Below are 26883 nucleotides of genomic sequence, written 5' to 3'. Positions count from 1 at the left end.
CCAATCCGGAAAATTGCAGACTCATTGTAGACGCCGGTGCGTCGAGTGCTGGCTTGATATCATCTAAGCTTTGCACTAAAGCGGCATGGAATCCATAATGGAAACCGACTCAGATTCAGGTGAGAATCCTTTTAAGCATGTCCTGTAGACAATTGTGTGTTACAAATTGGCCAGTTAATTTTCGCTTAGGCCCCTAGGATAACAGACTCCGCTACTCTCCCTCCTGTGTTCACCCGACAGTGCCTGTACTATAAACCATAGATTACCTTGATGTGTAGTCTTAAAGCATAATTATTTGTTCTAAGCGAGGTTCTAAGTATTTGGGTGTCTTGTTAGATCAACATCTCACTTGGCAACGGCAAGCCCATGTGTATGTATATATATATATGTTCTTGGTAGAGTTAGAAGGATATTTATTGCTATAAATCGTTCCTCTAGAATTCTACAGTTGCTCTACCAAGCTAGTCTCGTCCTCGCAGACCCATTCTCCGTGGGTGGCGCTTATCGATTAGAGATTATAAGCGCCACCCCGGAGAATGGGTCTGCTTTTGGAGGGGGCGCTTATAATCTCTAATCGATAAGCGCCACCCCGGAGAATGGGTCTGCGATTGGAGGGGGCGCTTATAATCTCTAATCGATAAGCGCCACCCCGGAGAATGGGTCTGCGAGGGAGGGGGCGCTTATAATCTCTAATTGATAAGCGCCACCCCGGAGAATGGGTCTGCAAGGACGAGACTACTACCAAGCATATATTCTACTAGTGTTGGATTATTGTGATACTGTACGGTTACCATCAAATTCTGGCTACTGGCATTCGTAGTTTAGAAAACTCCATCAAGTTCTAAGTTTACATCATCCATCATCATTGCCTTCTTCTGATAACTTTTTAAGATTCTCAACAAGATTTCTCCTCCTTAATTACATGGATTTTTTTTCACATGCTGTGGAGGTCTGGTAGAAATTTACACAGATTATTTGTTCCCAGTGTTAGAACTAATTATACCGTCATTGGCATATAGGGGCACAGCCATTTGGAACATATTACTTGAAGCTCTGTACAGTACTAAAACTGTGAAAGAATTCCAAACATTCTTTTTGTATAATGTAGTTTTGTTGCATATGTTAGGGTTCGCAATGAAAATAATCGATAATCACAAAATTACTCCCCTACTATTTCAACCTGTAGGGTGTATCAAAGTATTTTTCTGCGTACCACTAAACCTTATTTATCTTTCTCCATACAGTGTGAATTGCACAGAGCGACCCAGCAATTAACAAAAGGAAAGCCAACAACAAACCTTCACTTTACAGCAATGTAGTTTGATTATCACTTTTTGCACAGCACAAGTTTCACATATAGATCTGAGCTTTCCTTCCATCAAACTAAGTGGCATGAATTTCTTTTTTTTTTGCGTCTGAGACTAAAACTGGAGGTGTGGCTGCAAGTTTTGGACCATCCAGCAAGTTATTCAGGCTTCAGCATTATGTTGTGAGCACATACTGGTTTACAGCTAGAAGTGGATCACATGATCAATGATTTATTTTCCATGCAGCATTGTTAGCTACATAGTGGAAATCTAACAGGCAAAATTTCACTAGTATTTTTATGGCCGGTGTCAGTAGCTTTTGGTGGTGTTTATTTACACTGACAGTCAGTATAAATAGCCACTGCGTTAATTTTACTGTGACACCACTGATAGGTAGCTAGGCATAGTAAAACTTGGGTCTTACCATAAAACACCAGGGTTATTTGTATGCAAGATCTAATAGAACAGTCATGCAAACAGTCTCCAGTCTCTAGATCTCTTTAGTAAGAAAGTGGAATGCAAAAACAAGAAGATTTAAATATCAGGGTAAAAGTGAAATTGGTGAGTTATATATACCAACAACCATGGTGTACAGCACTCTATAACAATATGACCCACACTTTGAAGAACTACCTATATATGTGTAGCCATTCGTGAATTTATGTGAGGATTATTATAAATCATTTATTACTTTAGTAATCGCAAGTCACAATAACTTTGCATGTTTAAGGTAAAAATACTGATTCATATTTAATTTTAGTGGGAAGACACAGACCTGTTACTGAGAATCATAAGTCCGTAAGCTTATGACTCATAAAGGATATCAAACAGTATGTCTATGCATCTCACACAATATACTACTGACAATAATATCATACACAGTATACCAAAAATCTTGTCAGATAGCTACTACAGTCAGGGCCGCCCAGAGAAATTAAGGGGCCCAGGGCAAAGAGTTAAAGTGGGGCCCTTCACCCAAGTTGTAAGGTGAAGACCAAAAAAAAAAAAAAAGTCACAACCTGCTGGCAATGACAATAACTACCCATCACCAACCATATCTCCTTATCTATAAGCTTGCTACACTGCTCCTCTGAAGAATACTGTGACTGCTCTATTAGAGTATATCGATCTTTTAAACAGGTATTCAGGGGGCCCTTCATGGGGCCTCCTGGGGCTCCTTTCAGGCTGGGGCCCAGGGCAAAATGCCCCAGTTGTCCCCCCCCCCCCCCCCTGTGGGCGGCCCTGACTACAGTGTGCATAACACGAGCATTTATCTGTAATTTTAATGATAATAATAGGTTTAACTACAGAACTTCATAATTAATTTTAAGCCCACTGCAGTGTAAAATTTTATAAGAATGCACAACATGAATAATATCAATGCACAAGCTCAACATTCTGTACAATTACACAAGCTTGCAAATCCTACAAACAAGACAGAAATTTAAAGCTTGCAAAATTAATTATTTGTTAAGAATTTGTCAAATTTTTGACAGCGAGTTTGTCTACTGAATTTTTGCTTAGCAGCACACATAATCATCCTAGAAGGACCTATATACACATATCACTACAATTATTATATACACAGATTCAGAACTATAGTAGCAGTTAACTATATGAAGCTAATAGCTAGTTAGCTAATCAAAAGTGTGTAAAGTTGTGTAATTCAGTAGTGCAAGGTGGCCAATTCATACCAATATATACATATTTCTTGAAATGTTGATACAATTATGTAAGATGATCATTTAGTGAATTTAAACTCTAGCAGCATCATTTTCTCTATAAATATTGCCCATAGGTATATTCATTAACAGTGTGTACCCAGGCAGCAATCGGATACTCTTGTATGAGGTTTCCTTTCCATTTTCACCTTTACCCTGATATTTAAATCTTCTTGCTTTAGAGTTTGCATGACTGCTTTATTAGAGTACTGTATATTGATCTCACATACAAATAACCCTGGTGTTTTATGGCAGGACCCAAGTTTTACTATGGCTAGCTACCTATAGTAGCTTTGTCAGTGGTACACAGTTAAATTTTATTTAAAATGCTAGTAATTTTTTCCTGTAAATTCCACTATACGTAGCTAACCCTGTAGCAATAGTGCTGCACAGAAATGAATCGATGATCACGTGATCTATTTCTAACCAGAAACCAATACCATTAGGTGGTCACAACATAATGTTGAAGCCTAAATAACTTGCTGGAGATACCAAACTTGGAGATATTGCAGCCAAGCCTCCAGTTTTAGTCTCAGATGCGAAAAAAGAAATTTCATGCTGCTTAGTTTGATGGAAGGAAAGCTCAGATTTATATGAAACTTGTGCTGTGCATAAAGTGATAACCAAACCACATTGCTGTATAGTGAAGGTTTGTTGGCTTTCCTTTTGTTGATTGCTGGGTCGCTCCAAATCCAAAAATGGTCAGTTTTCGGCAAAGAACAACTCCGTACCAAATCCACAATAGCAAATTAATAATTTTATTTCTACTGTGGTTTTAATCAGGCATAGACCTGGAATATATATGCCAAGTATGGGAAGGAAACCATACTTCATCTGGAGAACATGCAATTTTCCACAATTTCCAGCACAAAACAATTGCAATTCTTGTCGTATGGAGAAAGATAAATAAGGTTTAGCGGTATGTAGAAAAATACTTTGACGTACCCTGCAGATTGGAATATTAGGGGAGTAAATTTCATGATTTTTGATTTTTTCATTGCAGACCCTACCTATGTAGGTACTTGTATTGTATTATTTTATTGTACTCTCAGGGAATAGCTGAAAAACAACCTTCTTGGCTGACACTATTTTCCCTTTAAAAATCAGTATCTATGAAATTGTACCAGAATTCATTGCAGTGTATAGCTTCGTATTAGCATGTGGTATGTCAAGAATGGTTCTTGTAGAATTCCAAATCACTCTTCATTGTATGTAGCTAGGATTTTTCTTGGACTGAGGAGAGTTCCAATCGGGAGGGTCTGAAGTAGTTGCATGCTCCCAACCCACTTGACTTGGCATGGTATTCAGACCCTTTATGGGTCTGGCATGCGAGACTAGGTCTGAAGGAGCTAATTGCCCTGATTACTAGTATTATAACAGAAAATAGTGCATGTATTCTTAGCCATGCAGTCACTAGTAATAGTATTGTATGCAGTAATAGTATTATAACATGTACTGTGTAAATGTTTATATAAAGTAACTGCATAGTTATTCTATGGACACCATCACATGAATGTCATTATATCACCTGGACCCAGCTAATAGCTGCAAATGAAACTACACTACTTTGAAGTACTTATACATTACCTGTTCTTTCTTTAAAATTGTAGAAGCATAATGCACCCACTGTGGATTTGAGAGCTGTACTTTTGTGAGGTCTTCCGGACCATCAATTAATGGAGCAGTGATGCATAATACTGGACAGCGGCTGGCAAGCAGTAGTCAATCCTTCTCTTTTTTTACATTTGCCATGGCACCTATTTGCTAATCCTCAATGCATGAGCTATACTTAGGCCACCAATGTACAAATTCCAGTGCATTGCTTTTAGTAAACAGTTTGTTTATGGCATTTCAAGTCAGCTTTAGCAATAACACATTTTTATAAGAAGGATCTCACATAACATAATAACTATTCAAAAAGTTTTATTGCAGTGTAAATTTGGGCTTTTAACTAGTAAAGTGGCTGTTGGGTAAGTGCTAAACTGGTGTAGCTAGCTAGATGCAAATCACTTACATGGAACCAACTTAATTGAGTAAAGCTGACTCTACGAAACTCTGCCTTCACTGCAGTAAAACCCCCTCAGACCTTTAAACAATTTCTTGCAATGAGTTAGCTTGTCAACGCCATATTGCCGCAATATGCAAGATTATTCAACTAGGCACCTCCCGTGACCACACCACCCTCACTGTGAATAAATATGTGACTATATGGTACATGGGCAGTAGTGTCCGAATTTAGATGTAGTCCATTATTATGCAGTATCCAGAATTTGAAAAAAAATTATAATCTTCTATATATCCATACACCGTTGTGTATGCAGTTTATATACCATTGACCTATTGTAGTTTAGAATTATGTAGTATATTTTCATTTTAATAACAAACTGATAACTGAATATTCTATAGCATATAAACATAGATATGGTTTGTTTGTCCTTTAACTGTTCATTGATTATGTTACAGAACTTTGTCAAATTAAGCAGCCTTACTCTATATCTCTCCTCTTGACAGTTAATAATCAGTGAGGTATCTTAGGATGTCTAGCACTCTAATAAAGTGACATGCCCACTTTATGTCCGTAGATATGTGTATATATGACATCAACTATTCAGCATCTTAGGACTCATGTGAATAATTATTATTATATGCATGCAACAAAAGCTATACAGCATGGAGTCTACTTTCTGTTGTACTTCTGGTTCTCACTTAGAGCTCACTTTGAATGAACACTGTATGAGATTGTGGGAAGGTTTATGTAAACATCAACCTGATTCTACAATGTCTAATGACCCTCATTTAAATGATTTTTTTTTTCAGTTTCAAAACTATAACTTTGTTACATCTATGGTCTTTACCATGGTGTTACATCTGACACAAAACTATACTTACTCGTACTGCATATGTACGATTTTTCAAGCTGCGTAATTTCTGCAGATTAGCAAATTTCAGCAGTTGTATTTTCCCCCCGTTTATTCAACCAGGTTAGAGTTTCTAGTGAATTACTCATTTTAGTTTGGCTAGAGAAATACTTTCATAGTAAATGATGTTCATAACATCCAAATCTTAATAACTGTTTTCTTTGATGCTGTACACGGCCTTCATGATTAGTACATGAGTTGACAAATAACACAACCACAAGGATATTCTTATGTACTCGGTAATGTCCTCATGTGCTATACTATAGTACAAGTGATGCTTAGTTCAACATTTGCTGCAATGGTTTTAGTGGGTTGGCAAGTGTTTCAACATGCAATGTATTCCTGCTGTTCCACCATGTCACTTCTCTTCATGAAATAATATTATTATACATGTTTTCAATTTTAGCCAGGCTTGTATATATTCTTCATAAACTATGAAAGCTGTTATTGTAATGTTCATCTATTGTACTATTGTACTTCCAGCCTCTGTACATCTTTCTATGTCAACACACTATCTTGAATAACATGTTGAAGACTGTGAAGTAGATGTATATCAATGGGAGGACCACATATCATTACTAAACATAATAAAATACCTGAACTGCATAATCTTCTGTACAACTTCATAAACAGCTGATGAATCAAAGTTGTTGAGGTCAATATACAGATGGAATTGGAATGTTCAAGATAGATATTCTCATCTAATCCAAAACAGCCAAGCTGTAAAAAAAGAGTGCGGCCCTCAAAAAGGCTATGGTAAAAAAAGATGTGAAATCCAAGGTGGCAGCCAAGAAATGACTGTGATGGTAGGTTGATGGTAAAAATTTTAATAACAACAATTCAGGTGAATTTTGGTGCCGCTTGGTCTTGGCACAAAATTCACCTGAATTGTCGTTATTAAAATTTTTACCATTAACCTACAATCACAGGCATTTCTTGGCCACCACCTTGGATTTCACATTTTTTTCACCATAGCCCTTTTGAGGGCCGTACTCTTTTTACAGCTCGGCTGTTTTGGATTAGATTTCACTTCTTTTCGTATTTGTATACCCTAAAGCCAGCCTATGGCCAGCTTTGGGGCTTTTTAAACCTATCTTTTTTTCTTTACCACAGGAAGAAGAAAAGATGAAGCAGATGTTAAATACTTTAAATATTTCTGATTTTATCAAGAAATGTACAAATTATATATAATACATATATTTATTACAGAACTCTACGTGGTGGTTTCTTTGTAACTGAACACTCTACAAGGTGAGTCCTTCTAGCTGATCTCTCTACAGGGTGAATTGTTCGTAGCTGAACTATCTACAAGGTAACTTCTTTTAGCTGATCTCTCTACAGGATGATTGGTTTGTAGCTGAACTATCTACAAGGTAACTTCTTCTAGCTGATCTCTCTATAGGGTGGTTTGTTTGTAGCTGAACTCTCTACAGGTGATTTGTTTACAGCTGAACTCTCTACATGATAATTTCTTTGTAGCTGAACTCTCTACAAGGTAGCTTCTTCTAGCTGATCCCTCTACAGGGCGATCTGTTTGTAGCTGAACTCTCTACATGGTGGTTTCTTTGTAGACGAACTCTCTACAAGATGATTTCTTCTAGCTGAACTATGTAGTTGAACTCCCTACAAGGTAACTTCTTCTAGCTGATCTCTCTACAGGGTGAATTATTTGTAGCTGAACTCTCTACAGGGCGATTTGCTTTTAGCTGATCTCTATACAGGTTACTAGTTTCTAGCTGATCTCTTGAATTCTTTTCAGGGTGACTGCTCTATTAGGGTGACTGCTTTATTAGAGTATCTCGATCTCGCACTTGCTTCACCAAGTTTGATTTAGTGTTATAACTCCGTGGCTTTAAGTCTGATTCTTCTACACCATTGAGGAGCTTTTCTAAGATGATTACTCCAACTGTACAGCGAATTTCAAAGCATTACCCCAAGCGGTTTTTCTGGTAGGCGTGGAAAGTAGTCGATTGCATAATTGTTACATACTGTTGGTTTTTTTCGTTGTATCTTCCTGGTTTTTATCTCGATTTCTTTCAAACCACAAAAGGTTTGAGGTTCAATAGTTAACCTATTCACCCACCGATTTTCAGCTTCTTCCCATAAGCGGTTTACCCTGTAGGCGTGACAACATATTGGTGTTATTTTTCGTGAATAATCGCTAATAACTCTTTGCCTCAATGTTTAGCACGTAGTTATACTTAGTAATCAATCATTGTAAAACTAAAAGCTTATTGAAGTCTGTATATTGTGCATACTAAAAATATGATAATAATAGTTGAATGGTACTGTATTTACCAATCACATCTTACTAATGAATTTGTGAAGATGAAGAAGGTTATTTTGGGCAAGAACAAGTTCCTCTTACTGATGAGATAAAAGAAATTCTTGAGGAGTACCCAGACGGTCAGATTTTTAAGGTACGCATTTGTATATGTGAATCATAGTTGTTGGTGTTTCATGTATATGGCCCCCACAAAAACAAAAAAAGGAAAAGATAATTAAGCCTAACTTTGACGGCTTGTATACTGTATATATCTCTTGAACAACTGGACAGAACAACTAAGGCGATTTTTTACCTATAGCTAAATTTGGTTAATGGGATACTGAAGGTGGTGGGTAGCTATATTGTAAAATAAAATTTACTTTAGAGAAGAAACCTTGGAGCTATGCATGCGTGAAAATCACATTTTTATTCTTCCTGTCTATATACCCATGGTGTGGTGCTTTCTTGGCTGCATGGCACACTACCGTGTGTCTTGATTTATATGCAACCTAATTTTACTGAATGTTCTAATAGTGTGTGCACACTATAATGAGAATATAATTTGTGCCTATTATATGTCCTTATGAAGAATCATGAGGTGACATGAACCAGAATTAATGCTGGAATGATTACAGAATTCTAGGAATATATAGTTGATGCATTAGCAAGTTATGCATAAAATCAACTTGAAAAATCAAAACATTCTAATAGAACAGTCACTGTAATAAAGCAGTCAACTTTTTCAAGTCCATAAGTCTAATTCAGTACATACCCATAATACCACTCACAAAGTTTCAATTTTACTAGGTGGAAATTATTTTCAAAAGAAAGACTTCCAAAAAAAGATTATATTAAGCCTAGCTAGTTTGAATTTTATGAAATCAAGACACACGGTAGTATGTTGTGCAGCCAAGAAAGCCGGTGCACCACACCATGAGTATATTGACAGGAAGAGAGAAAACAGCTTTTTCACACATGCATAGTTCCATGGCTCCTTCTCCAAAGCACACCATTTTTGTATCATATTACGTAGCTGTCTGCCAGGTAGGGTACGCCACACAGCAAATTTGATTAAATTTGCAACAGCCATTTGTGAGATATGGGCGTTCAAAGTTTCATTTTAATTTCTTCATTTTTTCTTATGCCATATTGGGGCTATTGGGGCTTTGATTTCTTTTTGAACAATTTGCAAAAATTGCTATAAAATGCAAATGTGTAATTTTATTTTGCTTCGATCTTTGGCACAAATGAAGAGCGTGTAACAGTGAATTCACATTCCAAGTTTGCTGTGAATCTGAGGAATATCCAAGGAGTTATGAGCGTTTATTCACATAGAAAAAAATCAAACTTCTGTTATGGCTACAGGGTAACCAAGTATAGGAATAACTTTAAAATTGGTGTGTACATAGGCTGATCATCGTAGCAGTGCCTTTTGATGGTTTGAATAGCAATAGCGACAAAGTTATAAAGCAAAAACCAAGCAAGTGTAAAATCGCGGAATCGAGATACTCTAATAGAGCAGTCACCATGGGGTAAAAAAAGTGTACAAAAAATGTCAAAAAAACCTTACCAGAGTTCAAACCAGGGACCACCGTACCTAACACCTGCATCCTTAACCACTGAACCACTGCTGCCTTGACTGATCACCTCACTTAATTCCTGCTTTATAAATGTAATTTCTAGTTTAAATCTGCTTATGATCAAACATTTGTAATTTCATAGATCTACCAATAGAAGTTCTAGATTGTTCTAGAACATTCTATGTATGCAAATAATGTGCACTCTATTATATTAAAGTATTACAATAATAGTATCAAATATTGAATTAAATCATGCAATGCAATACATTTATAAGTCTGTCTTCAATAATCATCATTGTGTCTGCATAGAAAAGAAGAAATGTGAGTAAAAACAAACCTCAAAGAAAGCCATAGGCTGGTTTTTGGGTCTTATAAAGTACAAAAGGAAGTGAAATCCACACAAAACAGCCAATCTGTGAAAAAAATGGTGCAGCCTTGAAAATCCTGGGTGACAAAATTGTGAAATTAACGATGGCAGCTAAGAAATGGCTGCAATGGTGTTAATAACTTTTAATAATGGCTGTATGCATTGTTAAACTTTATTAGCATTAACATCATTGCAGCCATTTCTAGGCTGCCACCTTTGATTTCACTTTTTTCACCCAGACTTTTTAAGGCCGCACCATTTTTTCACAGCTTGGCTGTTTTTGTGTGGATACAGTGTAGTCTGGCTATACCAGTCACCTTCAGGCCAACTTTTATTGGCAGTGATTGGCAGGTGACTGTTATAGGCAGGTGGATTAGTGTATACACTGTAAATATCACACCATGCTTAAGTTGGCTTATTAAAAGAGCAGTGGCCTTTATATACTATAATGCTAACAAGTAATTTCCACCTTAAAGATGCATGCAGTGTGTATGGACATTATAAAAGTGACTGTAATACCCTGTGGTGTATACAACTGTAGTGAATGGTATATACGTAAATGGTAGCCATATCTCTCTTACTTAGGACTATTGTTTTGCACAAGTTGATTGTGATCTGTAGGAACACAGTACTCCAAACAGTTGAATGCTAACTTTAATAGTACAGCCATGTGTATTTCTTGAGTCCTATAACAAGGACACGAGGAGACCCAGTGAGCCCTCTTTGAACTTTATGATTTCCTAGTTTATAGCAAGAACCAAATAAAGTTTAGTTCAGTAGGACCAAACCTGTTTGAAAAGGGTTAAGCTTTTATTTATTGTCATTAAAGTTGTTGTTTCCATTTGTTGGCTACTACTTTTGATGATATTTGTAGGTCATGTTTTTTTACAGTTCAGCTGTTTGGCATCAACATTACTGTACTTATCTTACAGTGTATTTTGTGACTTTTTGTGTAATACAGTTTATAGAAATGAAACTATATTTTAAATTTTAGGAAATATTACAAAATGCTGATGACGCTAAGGCTACAGTGGTGAAGTTTTTTATTGATGAGAGATCACATGGCCAACACAACCTGCTTCATCCTTCACTGACAAAGTTCCAGGGACCAGCACTGTTGGCATACAATAATGCAGTGTTTACTGATGAAGACTGGACTAATATACAGAAACTAAAGCGAAGTAACAAACGTTCTGATCCATTCAAAGTTGGAAAATTTGGAATAGGATTCAATTCAGTTTTTCATGTTACTGGTAATCAAAGATATTAACATACATATGTATGTATGTTTATTATGTAAATACAATGTGTTCCTTCAAGAGCAAAGCCACAGTTAAATTTTTGTAGAACTACTGTCTTTTGAAAATTAAACTCCTTTGAAAATAAACCATTATAATTATGGCATTGAAATTTACTGATGTGCATATAATCTGATCTGACTTTGCATAACCAATTTTTTGGCACAATGTACCTGTACAATTTTTATCACCAGCCTTGGTGAGTATGTATGCAAGTTTAAAATTTTGCTGAAGATTTATTGTCTTTAGAGAATTTGAAGCACAGTGAATGTACAGGTACAAGTACGATAGTCCTGTATAGCAGGGACCACAAACGTTTGGGCATGGCCCATGAAAAACATCACCCAAAAACCAGCATCACTTTTCCCTGACAATGATGAGGCAGTATTGGTTGGGTAAAACTAAGCCCAAGCACAGATTGACCCGAACCGCTTTCAACAAGTTGCTATGGAATATAGAAAAAATATTAAACAGAAGTTTCTAGTAACTGACTGACTGGGTAACTGACCAACTGGGTAACTGACTGACTGATGCCTTCAGACAAGCATAACTCGATAATGGCTAACACTACGAGCTTGATGTTTCACTGTTCGACGTCGCTTGATCCGGTCATGTGCCTTTTAGTATACTGCAGGACGTACAATGAATTCTTCATGGACTTACCAGTGTTCTCCTTTGTGTCCCATTCATTTTTGCTGACAGTGAAAGGCGTCGATTTGGTGGTAGCATGTGATGGCTTCCCTTTGTAATGGAAATCATCCATATTTTTGTGATAGCTACTTTAATTGCAGAGGTGCTTTTCGGTCAGTTCTTGATTTGTAATGCTGTGTAGCGGGTTGAACATAGCTGACAATGAAGCGTAATGGATGCACTTCACTTCTCAGATGATAATTGATAGTTGCGGTGCACGGTGCCATTTCTTTCTTTTGGTTTCACTAGTCATAATAATTTTTACAAAAACGTTAACAGACAAATGCACAAAAAATTGAACTAGAGTATGGACCATAGCATATTGATAAAAAGTACTGAAACCAGCTGGAGTAGTGCACGATATTAAATCACAATAAAACAATAAGAAGTAGGCCTGCGCCTAATATGCCGGCATAATTTTGAGAATAATAGGTCACCAATTTCGTGAGAATAATTCCGGAATAATAGGATGGTTACAGGCTTAATTTTAGAATTATCGGATGTCCACGAGAATAATCGTCGGAATTAAGGGGTGTGCCTCTTCTTGATTAGCTAGCTAGAAGAAGGAAGTAAGCTACTAAGAATGATAGCCGATAGCTGGCATTATTATACGAGTGCTGGCTGAAAGAGGTTGAAGAGCCTCTAAAAGATCGATATACTCTAATAAAACGCTCAAATACTCTAATAGAACAGTCAGATCGTTTCATGTTAACAATCTGCAGACAGCATCAGGGATTTAATTGCATGATTATCTGCAATTCTGAAACTTGTACATCTCATACCAGTGTATTTCTTTAAGTCTTTCTACTAACATATTGATATCATTATCTACTGAACTTAGCATATAGTTATAGCTATAGCTTTAATACACTGATAACTGAAAAACTATTCCTGATAGCCATTTTAAGCCTGTTGTAATGGCTATAACAATTATGTGTAAGGTGGAATGCTTCAATTTTGGCTAGCTATTAATTAATTCTGACAAAACTACTTATATCAGCATCTTGATAACTAAGCGACTATAGCTAAAGAAACTAAATGAGCATTATTATGGAATAATAGGTTAGGTACAAGAATAAAAAAAGAATAATAGGAGAAATTTTTGGGAAATTCTGGAAAGAATAATAGGTAAAATTTTGGGCACATTAGGCTCAGGCCTAATAAGAAGTGTTATATCCCTACTGTGTACATTTTCATTATGGTATGTATCTTGAGCACAGTAGGGATACTGTAGACTCTGTTATTAAGCTCATGCACTTATAATTTTCAGAGGAATTATTTGAGAAATACAGTGCGCTTGTTTAGTGCATGCACTTAATACAGTAAGTGATTACAGTTTTGTGCTAGGAGAGTATTACTCATGCCCACCATGGTTTTCTAGCAATTTATCTCAGTATTTAAATAATCCTATGGAATGATTTTATTTATTATTTTACCAACACAGTTTAATAATTGTTTAAAGTACACATGCCTAAACAGTACTTTTCAGTGCTGCCAGACCCCATGTAGCAGTATTTTGTTAGCATACAATATCAACTGGATCACCCTGATCACTTATTATTCACGTTAGATAAGACATTCACAATGCCTTTTCATCATGCCTGTGTTTTAAACCAACACAACAAACTACCTCAGAGTTCGTGTAGAAATTTATTGTAGTGCAAATTTACCCCTAATTGTTTATGTAAACCCTGGATACTTTTAAAATAAAACTTGCATGTACTAGGCTATAGAATTTTACAGACAGGCAAGCACAAACACATGAAACTCTTTCAGGAAACCAGGTACGCAGCTGGACACTTATAATTTTAAGAAAGTGATAGGTTTCTTTCCTCACTTGATACTTCTGTGTGTATGTATTTGGAATTTATCTCAAAGACTCAGTTATTTGTCCATAATAAGGGCTTTATTATAATTTCAACTTGATTGATCATTGCATTCATAATTACTAAGCTCATTGTGTTTTTCTGTAGATCTTCCAGTTATTCTTAGTGGAAAGTGGCTTTGTTTCATGGATCCACAAAAGAGGATCTGGAAAGGAGATCCTGGGCATAAATATAAACTCACAAGTCGAGATCTTCGAAGTAGTGATCTGTGCTCTCCCTTTAGATTCAATGATCCTTGCAGCTTGCATGGCAGCTATTATTCTGGTACCATGATTAGGCTTCCACTCAGAAATGAGCTGTCAGATATGTCAGAAAAGTTGTACAGTGTTGAAACCCTCAAGTCCCTTTTGGATGCTTTAAAGAGTGATGCAGAAGTTTTGCTGTTGTTTTTAAGGTACATTGAACAGATTGAAGTACACTTTATTAACGCAAGAGGAAAAGTAAGTAGAGTTTTCTGTGTTGAAGCTGAAAAAGCTTACAGAGATCATACAAGACAAATTAAACAAGGTTTCTTTCATGACATTACCTGCTATCATGCCAACTTTAGATCTAGTGTCACATTCCCACAAGTGAAGTATAGAATTGACATTAATATCCATGATACTGAGTTCAGGGTGCCGAAACGCTCTAACTGGTTTGTCATGCATCAGGTTGGCTCTGCAGATAAAGAAATTATGGATGCTTCTGTTAAAATGTGCAACCTTCCTTGGGTTGGTCTAGCTTTGCCACTTACTCCCCAATGTTCCAGTAGATTGTTTTGTTTTTTGCCTCTTCCAGACAGTAAAGAGGTTAATCCACCATTACCAGTGTGTGTTCATGGTACCTTTGGGTTAAACAAGGATCGTCGTCGTTTGAAATGGATAACCTCTGATATGAAGAATGATGATGGAGCAATATGGAATAAGCTCCTGTTATCAAAAATGCTTCCATCTTGTTATGAAAATTGCCTGCTTGGTCTTTTAAAGGATCACTGTAGTAGCTTAGATGAATTTTATTCCTTTTGGCCAAGTGCAGCTATTGTTGACAAAACAAACTGGAAAGTTATTTTGAAGCCTTTGTATTCACGTTTAATACATAGTCGATTATTTTGGTCACAAAATGGTGGCTGGGTTAAACTACAGTCATGTGTTCTTGTAGTGCCAGACGTTAGTGCATGTCCTCAGGTTGTCATCAATGTGCTTATTACTTGTGGTAAAACAGTTGTACGTTTTGATGACAAAGTATGGGAAGCAGTTAATTACATTAAAGCATATCCGTTTACCATCATCACCCCACACTTGGTGAGACAAATCCTCAAAAAGAATGCCATGAGCTATGTTGACATTAGAAGAGAAGAAAAACTCGAACTGCTTAAATACTGCCTTGATGATGATGATGACGATGACAATGCATACAGTGATCTGTTTGATTTGTGTTTACTTCCAGTAGCAAACAATACATTTGTAGCCTTTAATAAAAGAGATACTAAAAAGAAGCTGTATATTTGTGATGAAGAATTTTTAGAGTCCAAGTTGTTGGCTGTTAAGGAAGATATTTTAGTAAGTTTGCAGGCTGAAAACAAGCATTTGCATAAAAAATTGAAAAGGCTGGCTGAAACAAAATGCACTCAGCTGCGAGTTTTTACATTTGGGATGATGGCCACAATTTTGAAAGAGCTTCAGCTATTTAAGGATGGCTATTGTAAAAGAAAATCAGGGATAGAAATGTTTGACATTAATTGGCTCATATCATTTTGGAAATGGGTACAGAAACACCCCCTGTCACATTTCATCAGTGTACCACTGGTTCCAATCAATTATAAACAAACATCTAAAGCATTTAGAATTGTTCCATTACTTAAAAAACATCAGTCACCTGTACTTCTGTGTGACAGAGATGAAAGCATCAGTTCTGAGTTCATAAATGCTGCTGGAAAATTAGGATGCTACATTTGTTGTACTGATGATTTCACTTTTTTGTCTCACTCAGAACTTGATGATTTTGTCCATACTTTGTCACCACACACCTTCTTAAGGGTGCTTTCATCACGACTTGCTTCTACAGATGTTAATTTTACTAATGAAGAAGCTGATGTTTTGCAGGATTTCTTGTTTCAGTACAAAATGAAACTACACAATGAAGAGTATAAAACTGCACTGTATACATTACAAATTTTTTCTGCTTTGCAAACCAATGAATTACAGTCCATATTAAGTGCTCAATGTGTTTTGGGTGAAACAAATACTACCATACTCATAGCAGAATCAGAATGTCCCAAAAGCTATATTCCCTATTTGCCACAAACTCCATTGGTGTTATGCTGTAGGGATGTAATTGCCAATAGACTATGCTCTGTTTTGCCTTGTATGTGCACGAAGTTTAAAAAATCACTAATTATCAGCCATTTAATTTTGCCTGCAATTGAAAACGATGAGCTGGCAAGAGATGATGTAATAAAGGTTTCATCTATTTTACTAGAGCCAAAAGAATATCATAGTTTGGTTAATCAAGTAGATAATGATCTGTTTTTAGATAAATTTCAGTCACTAAAATTTTTGCCAACAGATGAAGATGGTGAATTATGTCTACCTAGTGTAGTATGTGATCCAACAGATCCTGTGTTACAAGGTCTCTACGAGGGTCTAAATGTATTCCCTGTACCTCCATTTGCAAAAAGGCATTTTCCAGTTTTAAGAGAACTTGGTATGAAAGTTAGTGCCACAATTACAGCTAAAGATGTAATCACAATTGTCCAATTTATTTGTCAGCAGAATAATGATGAAGATGAAGTGAAGAGAGCAAACAAAATTATAGAGTTTCTATCCTCTCCCACTGGTAACAAGTTATTGAGTGAATGTTACAATAGTTGTCCATTAGGTCAAAGCCTTCGTTCTCTACAATGGTTACCTGTTATTACTACACCACCTAAAGGTTATCCAAAATGTCTTGGTTGGAAAGGGTCTAGCGATAGTCATTTTGTGTTTGCTGAAAATTTGCATGCCAGTAGTTCACCAGAAGAACACAAGAAACTTCCTAACTTGATAGGTTCACAGATGAAGATTCTTCAGTATGAAGGGCCACTGTCAGACAACTTAATAGCATCACTAAATATTTCACAAAATGTACCTTTGGATGCAGCAATTCAGCACTTTCTGAATTTAATTGAACACAAAAATGAAGTTCAAGACAAGAAATTGATTGCACTCATAAAACAGTTATATACCTTCCTTCAGAAGGAAGTGGATAATAAACAAATCAGTTCTTCATGCTGGCAATTGTTGAGTCAGTCAAAAGTAGTACAAGTCAGTGATAACAAGTTTGTACTACCTAGTGTAGTGGCTTGTTCTTTTGATGAGAAGTGTATGACTGTAGGTAAACTAGAGCCTTACTGGTATATCTTACCCAGTGATCTTCAGCAGTATAGGTCATTATTCTGTTCTATTGGTGTTAAGAAAGAGATCACTGTATCAGATGTATTATCAGTATTAAAATTGTGTGAATCAGATGTCACAACAACTCCTGGTATTGTACAGCTCATAGTAAAGAAGATCTTAAAGTGGTTGTGCCATAATTTTGACAGTGAAGAATTAAAAAGTTTACAAAAGTACATTTATGTGCCAGTGAAGAGTAAGGATACTAGACAAATTCTTAAGCCTGCTAGTGAAGTTGCTTACTTAAATGAAGATTTGCAGTGGATAAAAGATGATAAAGAAGCACTAGGTAATCTTGCTCAAGATTATTTCTTAGCCCATCCTTCTGTCAGTTATGACATGTGCTGTGCACTTAAACTGAAGCCACTCAATACAATGATTGCTAATTCTGAAGAGTTTTGTTTTGAGCAAGCCGGTCAGTCTGAACCACTCACCACTCGTCTTAACAGAATACTGAGGGAATATAAAGACACTAGTGTGATTCAAGAGTTGTTACAAAATGCTGATGATGCTGGAGCTACAGAAGTGGCAATATATTATGACACTAGGGAACATGATAGTAGCCATCTCCTGTTTCCTGGAATGGCTAACAGCTATGGTCCTACACTGTTGTTCTACAACAATGCTGAATTTATTGAGGAGGATTTTGAGAACATCAGGAAGATAGCTGGGCAAACTAAGTTGAACAAGCCACAAAAGATTGGAAAGTTTGGAGTTGGGTTTTGCTCAGTTTATCATATAACAGATGTTCCTTCATTTGTAAGTGGAGAATATTTTATGGTATTTGATCCCACACTTCAGTGTCTACGTAAAGAAATAAAAAGCGAATACAATCCTGGAATTAAAATAAATTTTACTCAACATCATCTTTTTAAAAATTCAAGCCAACTGACTCCTTATAAAGGAATTGGTGGATTTAATCCTAAAAGAAAGTTTCATGGTACCTTATTTCGATTTCCATTAAGACAACACAGGAGCAAAATAAGTTCCAAGGTCTACACAGAATCACAACTGGAAGGGATGATTGACCAAGTTAGAGAAAACAGTTCAAAGTTGATGATGTTTTTGAATAATGTCAAGAAAATTTCATTCCATAAATCATCTGATTATAAGTTTACAAAGCAGTATGATATAGTTACACACAAAGAGTGGAGATGTGATGACACTAATTCAGTAGCTTTCAAAATGTCTTTTACTAGTGATATATATCAACCTAGGGAAGAGTGGTGGTTGATTGCTACCAGTTCTTGTCAGGCAAAGACGGATAGCAGAGAAGAAATGCACCGTACAGCTTCTGTAGCTGTGAAGTTGGTAGGTAGTGTTGATCAGAAGTTTTGTATTGAGGCTGTCAAAGGGGAGTGTTTCTGTTTTCTACCACTAAACATTGAGACTGGACTACCAGTTCATGTTAGTAGTAATTTTGCAGTTATGACCAACCGTCGTGGAATATGGAAGTCTGACAATGCCAGTACTGCAACAAAAGAGTCAAACTGGAACAAACTGCTAATGGAAACTGTGGTGGTTGAAGCTTACATTAACCTTTTGTCATGCTTAAAGAGAATGCATCAATGTGAAGTAACTACTGATTATGACTACCATTCTTTGTGGCCTGTTAGGTTGAAGGATACAAATCCATGGGAATTTCTGGTAACAAAATTTTATGATTCCATTCTCTTAAGCAGTCATGCACTGTTTTATTCTAAAACACTTGGTAACTGGATGACACTTGAAGACTGCACATTTCTTTCACATGATATTTTATCAGTACAATTTAATAGGAACTTTTGGTCATCATTGCATGGAGTTGCTAATGTGTTACAGCTTCCAGTAGTACATCTTCCCAGTGTGTTTTGGAATAAGCTAAGAGGTAAAAGAGATTTTAATGCACAAATAATGAATGAAGAACAATTTATTGATCTGTTTTACCAGGATAACACTTTAGAAATAGTTTCCGTGGAAGATAAAACAGCAATAGTCACTGCCTCATTGATTACTCTGGCCAACAAGAAGCACAGTAAAGCTTTACCAGAATTGATAAGGTGCAGTAAATGCATTCCTTGTGGCCCAGATGGGAAGATTTTTAAAAGACCCCAAGACATCATTGACCCTAAGTCCAACATTTCAAAGTTGTATTCATTTAAGGAAAGGATGTTTCCTAGCGATGCTTTCCTTAAACAAAATGATTTCATTTATCATACCCTATTAAAACTTGGGATGATGACAACACTATCTTGGGAAATGATTGTAGACAGAGCAAAGCTGATGCGAAGATGGCACATGGAAAATCATGAGCGAGCACATAATTATTTGACAATATTGATTGACTGTGTCGTGAATACTTTAAGAATTCACAGTTGCCCTCATGAAACACGAAATGAATTACAAACAGTAGCATTCTTGCCTCCTATGCCAAAACCGAAACATTATCCAATTCAATGGAAAGGAGATTCCTCTGATCTCTTATGTGGACGTGACCTGACAAAGTGTCAAGCGTACCATATAAACACTGCATATGCATGTGGATCACAGGTTGCTATTTTTGACCCACAACCTTTATTAGCTACTGACAGACTTATGGAACTTTTGGGAATAAATAAAACACTTAAAGATAAAGATGTTGCTAAGCATTTTGCGATATTATTAGACTGGTTTCATAGTGGTACCTTTAAGGATCGAGGAGGAAAATTGAAGCAAGCAGCTAAGCACATTACTACGGAGGTGTACAAGTATTGGGAAAGGCAGATAAAGAATGGCCGATTTTCATTTGAGTCTTTGTCATGTATTAAGGGAAAAACGTGCATTTGGAATGGCACTGAGTATTTGCATCCTGCTTGTGTCTCATTTGACTGGGAAACCAATGGTCCTTTCTTATACTGTGTTCCTAGTAGTGTGATGGGACCATCACTCCATCCTATACTACAATACTTAGGTGTAAGCAATGAGTTTAGCATTAAAACATTGCTAAATACTCTTAACCAAATAAAAGAGCTGTATGGTGAAAACAGTGTTCCAGACAACTTTCATAATTTAGTAAGAATAATTTTGCCAAAGCTTAATAAAACTATACCTGGTGACTGTGCAGTTTTTCTTCCAGATGAACAGTTTGTTCTCCGAAGCACCAATGACCTAAAGTATAATGATGCACCATGGTGCAGCCTTGGAGATGAGTATGTTTTTTGCCATGGGTTTGTTGAGAGGGATATTGCAATAAATCTTGGTGTAGAGCCAGTGAAAAATGTTTTACTTGAAGATTTAGAGATTGCTAATGAAGAGGATGAAGAAGATTTTGGGCAGGAGGAAAAGTTGACGCAACGATTAAATAATATTTTAAGGGATTATCCATGTGATGTAACATTTTTGAAAGAACTTCTTCAAAATGCTGATGATGCAGGAGCGACAGAGCTATTTGTTATCTTGGACATGCGCCAGCATAATAGCGAACAAGTTATTTCAGAACAATGGAAAGATCTACAAGGACCCGCTTTACTGTTTTGGAACAACTCATCATTCAGTGATGATGATTTTGTTGGTATTCAGAAAATTGGTCTTGGCAATAAAAGAAATGATGATAGCACAATTGGGCAGTATGGCATTGGATTTAATGTTGTGTACCATTTTACAGATTGTCCTTCATTTATTTCCAATCAAAAACTTTGCATAATGGATCCACACCGTCACTTTATTGCACACAATAAAAGAAAAAAGGCAGGAAAAATGTATAAAGATATCAGTAAAATTTGGCAGCGATTTGCAGACATGAAATCATCATATCTCCAAAACGATCTAAGTCATTTTCCAGAGCTAAAAGCTAATGGCACACTGTTCCGCCTTCCATTAAGGTTAACCGAAGAGATGGCACAACATTCAGAAATTTCCAAGACATTCTTTTGCTTGAAGAAACTTAAAAAAGATTTAATGGATTGGGTAACCCAAGTCTCTGAGGCTTTACTATTTTTACAGAATGTTAGGGATCTCAGGCTATATGTGATTGATGGTGTGATTGATGGTGTGTTTAGTTGGAGACCTTTGCACCCACTAATTCATGTAAATGGTTTAAGAGGCGAACAGAAGTGTATTGAAGCAACAGGTAGCACTGCAAAGCTAGTTTTCTTTGAAATGACTTTGATTTGTAATGGGGAAGAGAAAAAGTGGCTGGTTCAACATGGAGAAGGAAATGTTGAAAACACAGAACTAAATTGGAACCATTTGAAACCTTCAAATATGGAATGTCGACCTTGTCATGGAATTGCTTCCCCTATTAAAGCTGAGAACTTTATTGGGAAGTCATTCTGCTTTCTTCCATTACCTGGTGAAACACGTTTACCTGTCCACATACATGGTCACTTCATATTACACTCTGATCGTCAGAGTATTTGGATTAGTCGTAGTAATGACAGTAGCTTCAGCAGTAGCAGTGAGGTCAATGCAATAATTGAATGGAACCAACATCTCTTAGAAGCCATTGCCGTGTCTTATGCATACTTTATAAATAATTGTGTAAGCATGAATAGGACTCCTTCACTAAAAACAACTTTAAAAAAGGTTTTGGATCAATTTTATAAACTTTTCCCTGATTTTGATAGATGCAATACTGAACCATGGTTAACCTTAACTAAGGATGTTTATAAAGCACTTAGTGAACTAAATGTGCCTGTGTTGGCTAAATTTGTTAAATGTAAAAATCCAAGTGGTGAGAAAAGAATAGTTCATCCAACTGCTACATCTAAGATGTACATTGTAGAATGGTATAATTTGCACATGCCAGGTGAACCTGATGAGTGTTACTTTCATTCTCCTGGCTTGGGAGCTGATATTTTAAATGTCTTAGCATCTATTGGTATGAACCTGATTGATTCCCCAATGAGAATTTGTCATCAAATGAACAAGGTAAATGAAATGCAGTTGTCTTCTGTCTCAAAAGATTCAGTTATAAAGTATTACATCAAGTTCAGCAAACAAATTTATTACGGTAACTTTCTTCCATGCGACATTTCAAGCACAAAATTCAATTGTGTAGATAATCTTGCTATACTTTTAGATTTCTTAATGACAGAAGAATACACTTTTTTAAAAAGATATGAAACTTGTGAGGAGTTTTGTTCTCTGGGTTTGTTAGTAACAGCTGATATGCAACTGCATAGTTTAGTTGATGGCTCCACAATAATTTTATCAGCAAGTTGGAAAGTGTTTTCCAAAAGTAAACACTGCTTTATCCATGAGGATTTGCAACAACATTATCATTCTGATAGTAAGTATATTCTTAAGTTTAACTCTGACAAAAGTGGTCATTTTTCTTGCATAGCCGCAATCTTAGCAAGCAACCTTCCATTATCATGGCATGGAGCAAAAAAAGCTTCTCTTTCAGAAATGGATTTTCAGACATTTAAAGATATCTTGAAGTGTATAGCAAATGATGAGTCCTTTAGTGTGCATGGTAAACAATTACTAAATCAGTTTTCTTTGTTACCTGCAAATGATGGTATGGTCTACTCAACAACATCAGAAATTTTGCCTATGGGAAGTACAGTAAGCTTTTTACTCAGATCTAGAGTACAGTATGATGATAATGAGAAAGTTAGAAGACTTCTAACTAAGTTACACATACCTTTGATTGAGCATAAGATTTTGGGTGATTCCTTGGATGACATTGTCACTCAATTACCAAGTATGTTTAATCCTGAAGATGTTCTTAACAACCTCTATTTAGTTGAAAATCAATCAATCTTTCAAACCCTCAGCAAAGTTGAAATGAAAAGTTTGTTTGGTGTTCTAAAACTGATCCCATATTCATCTTCCTTAAATCGAGAGCATCTGTCACAACTACCAATATTTACTACAATTGATGGTTATTTAGTTAGCCTTGCTTCAGCATCTGAAATATGGATATGGTGTAACAAGCAGGTGTGCATGACTGGTATGGAAGAATGGATTAACCACGTTCCTGAAGATGTGATATTTTTAGATCCTGCAGCTCCATGGGCTTGTTTAAAGCCTGAAGCAAAAAAATTAAACCTGCACAACATTAATAAGTATGATGTCTACTGTAGGTTTATATTTCCACATTTCCATAGTTTCAATTTAAACATACAAAGAGAACATCTTAAATTTATAAAGGAAAATATTTATCCAGGTTGTAAGAAAGCAATGGAGGACTTAAGTGGTAATAAGAAAATAACTGCATTTGTAAATACACTGAAGTCATTGAAATGTATCATGGATACTTCAGGAATCTTTCACAGGATAGAATCATTCTGTGACCACAATGAGCCAATATTCAAGACATTTTGCTCTGAATCTTCCTTTCTTCCAATGGATTTGAGAGGTGAAGAATGGCAGGGCTTTTTAAAGTATTTTGGGTTAAGAATTGCTCCTACAGCAGAAGAGTACATATCATTTTGCAATCATTTACCAAACATTAGAAACATCCATAAAATTAGAGAAGCATCTTTAGTGTTGCTAAATGCATTGTTCCAATGGTCTGAGTTTGAAGACATAAATATATACAAGGATATTCACTCACCTCAATGCCTTGCAAACATTTCACAGATTCCTATTGCAGTTGTAAAGGAAAACAAGCTTTTACATTCTATCAAGGAACAAAAAATGGGCGAGCATATAGTATGCTGTGGCTCTGATACAATTTCATTAACAAAGCTATCAGGTTCTTCGATAGCATCAAATCAATACCTTGTGTGGACTGTTTTACCATTAGTGACGTTGCCTGTTGACTTTTCACGTTCTGAAGCTAAAAAGTTAGGAATAGTACTGCACCCACTTGTACAAACTGTGCTCTCTAATTTAGAGAATCTGTCAACCAGTGATTTTGCTAGCTTTTCCAGATTTGAACGTCACAGAGGTACTATATTATCTGATAGCTCTGTACTACCAGAAGTACCAGTTAAAATGTTAGAGTATGTGCAAAGGAAACTAAAGGAAAAAGGCAATTTCAATCTTGCCTGCAGTGAGTTAGAACCACGTTTATCGAAGTTGAAGTTTTTACCAGTTAAATTATCATCTTCCAAAGAATATGCTTTAGTTCGGCCTACACAGGTGTTGTGTGTGGAGCCATCTCTTGTAAAACCTTACTATCCTTTCTTGCATCCACTCATTGAGGAAGCTAACAGTGTAATGAGCTTTCTGTCAAATATTGGAGTATGTAGATCCTTAAAATTATCCCATATTCAATATATCTTTGAATCAGTATATGATATAGTTGGGAGTGATGAAATCGATGCTAACACTAGATGTATAATAGTAAAAGCTACAAAGCAGCTTATTCATTTACTGCAACAAGTAGAAACAACAGAAGAAGCAAAAGATGATGAACTGCAGCATCTTTATCTTCTTAGTGAACAAAACAGATTAATGGAATGCTCTAAGCTATTCATAAATGATGTTGCCACTTCTCAGCCATTTCAACTTCCTGCTGGGTATGCCTACTTGAATTTGTTGACTGATGATGGTATAGGACAATGGAAAATGGAAGATCTATTGGAACATCTACCAAAACGAGTTGGACTGAGAAGCTTAAAGTCAATACTAATGTATGATATGCTTGACTGTACTCCAGCAGAATACACGTATCCACATATTTCTATTATACAGGATATATTACTTTCTAAAGAGTTCAAAATAGCATTAGAATCATATTCTAGTTGCTGTATTCATGGCCCTACTCCACCTATTGTGAGTGATATACTGAGTAAATTTCAAACCAGTCTTGATGTCCAGTATTTAAACACTGTGCAAGTTCAGCCAAAAATAAATATTGATGGACGTATTATTCCTTTGGATGTGGTATTAAGTAAAACATACTTTTTAGAAAAATCATTTGATTGTTACACACTGAGTCTGAAAAATGATCAAAGTTCATATCGTCGTACTGAATTTCTGAAACTTGCTAAACAGCTTTGCTCGATATTACGTTTGAAATCAACAGAATGTTTTACTACCACAGAAGACAGTGAACTCCCTGAATTGACTGCATTTGTCAGTGATATGTTACAATGTAGATCTATTTCTGAAGTTGTGCAGACAATCAAGTCGTACTTACCTGGAGGTGGTATTGATGAATTAGAGTCATTCACAACTGTCAGTGAAAAGCCTACTTTGGGCAATACTATTCCCCATGCTTTTCATGAGAGACTAGATCAAAACTTTTTGAACTTCTTTAATCCTGAAGAATGGGTTGGCTATGAAATTGAACATGAGCACATTGTGTATGCACAGATTTTGCATGAAGTCATCCAAGACCAAATTGGTGACGACACTGTACAAGACAATATGCAACGAATGATGCAGCGAAGGTTTCTAATAGCCCTTGGAAATGACAAACAAATAGAAGTGTCTGTATTAGAACTTTATAAATTTTTGCTGAGTAAGGAAACTTCCATGAGTACGAAATCTTCAAGTAAAGAACTGAAACTGTACGATGGTCCAACTTCATCTAAGCATGGCAAACAGGTTAAAAATACAGGTGGTAAAAAAGCGATCAAGGATGCTGTGAAGGCTGCCTGGGCTTTACCCAAAGAGCAACGAAATAAAGCCATAAAACGATTGTACTTGCAGTATCACCCTGATAAAAATCCTGAAAATCCAAGTGCTACAGCCGAATTTCAGTATCTGATTCAAGTAATTGAAAGAATGGAGGGAGGTATTCCTGAGGATGAGGTGGATGGCCATGACAGATCAGAATGGAGAAGTCAGTTTCATCAGTGGAATCAAACTGCCTCTTCACACAAAAGATTTAGATCAAGAAATGCTGGAATGCCAGCAGGAGGAGTGTCTGGTGATTGGAACATTCCTAATCCCCATAAAGATCTCAATGAAGCAAAGAGATGGATCAAGCAAGCTAAATATGACTATGCTGCTCTATGTGTGCTTAAGAATGCCTCAGCAACAGATAATGAAGTATCTGCTGCAGCTTGTTTCATGTCACATGAAGTGGCAGAAAAGTCCCTCAAGGCTGGTATGTATGCTAAATGTGGCTTAGGACAAGTTAGTTTAAACAACCACGACCTTGTGTTGCCAGCACGTCAGCTAGTACAGTTAGGCTGTTCTGTCAATATTAGTGATGCAGAGATATTGGAGAAATTTTACCTGAACACTAGATTTCCTAACCGATACCCTTATCCAACTGTTCCAGGAGAGAAATTTACTAATGATACAGCTAAAAAAGCTTTCAAAGCTGCAACAAGAATTTATGAAGCTATGATGCAAGCAATAGAAAATGATGATTAAGCCAAACATTTACCACACACACATAATACGGATTGAACATTAGTAAGAGGTCATGTACTTAGCCAGTATATTTTATAATGTATACCTTTGTTTTGACATGCATCCATATATGGTTTAGATCACTTTTTAGTAGCTATGGTGATAACTGTGTGTGCTGTGTAAGTCATGTTGTACACAATACACAAATTTCTGAATTCTGA

At 36.2% G+C, this 26883-nt stretch overlaps 1 protein-coding gene across 1 annotated transcript; it reads left to right on the top strand.

Moving 5' to 3' along the window:
- Window positions 1–20: 20 nt before the first annotated feature.
- On the top strand, window positions 21–26883 carry LOC136255099 (sacsin-like). The gene is made up of 4 exons (XM_066047818.1): window positions 21–119; window positions 8275–8366; window positions 11154–11412; window positions 14121–26883. Exons 1-4 carry the CDS (start codon window positions 86–88, stop codon window positions 26681–26683), a joined length of 12948 nt encoding a protein of 4315 aa, XP_065903890.1. The 5' UTR covers window positions 21–85; the 3' UTR covers window positions 26684–26883.

The sequence above is a fragment of the Dysidea avara genome, chromosome 5 (assembly GCF_963678975.1).
Source record: "Dysidea avara chromosome 5, odDysAvar1.4, whole genome shotgun sequence".
NCBI classification, from domain to species: domain Eukaryota; kingdom Metazoa; phylum Porifera; class Demospongiae; order Dictyoceratida; family Dysideidae; genus Dysidea; species Dysidea avara.
This window is presented reverse-complemented; position numbering and strand designations above follow the sequence as displayed.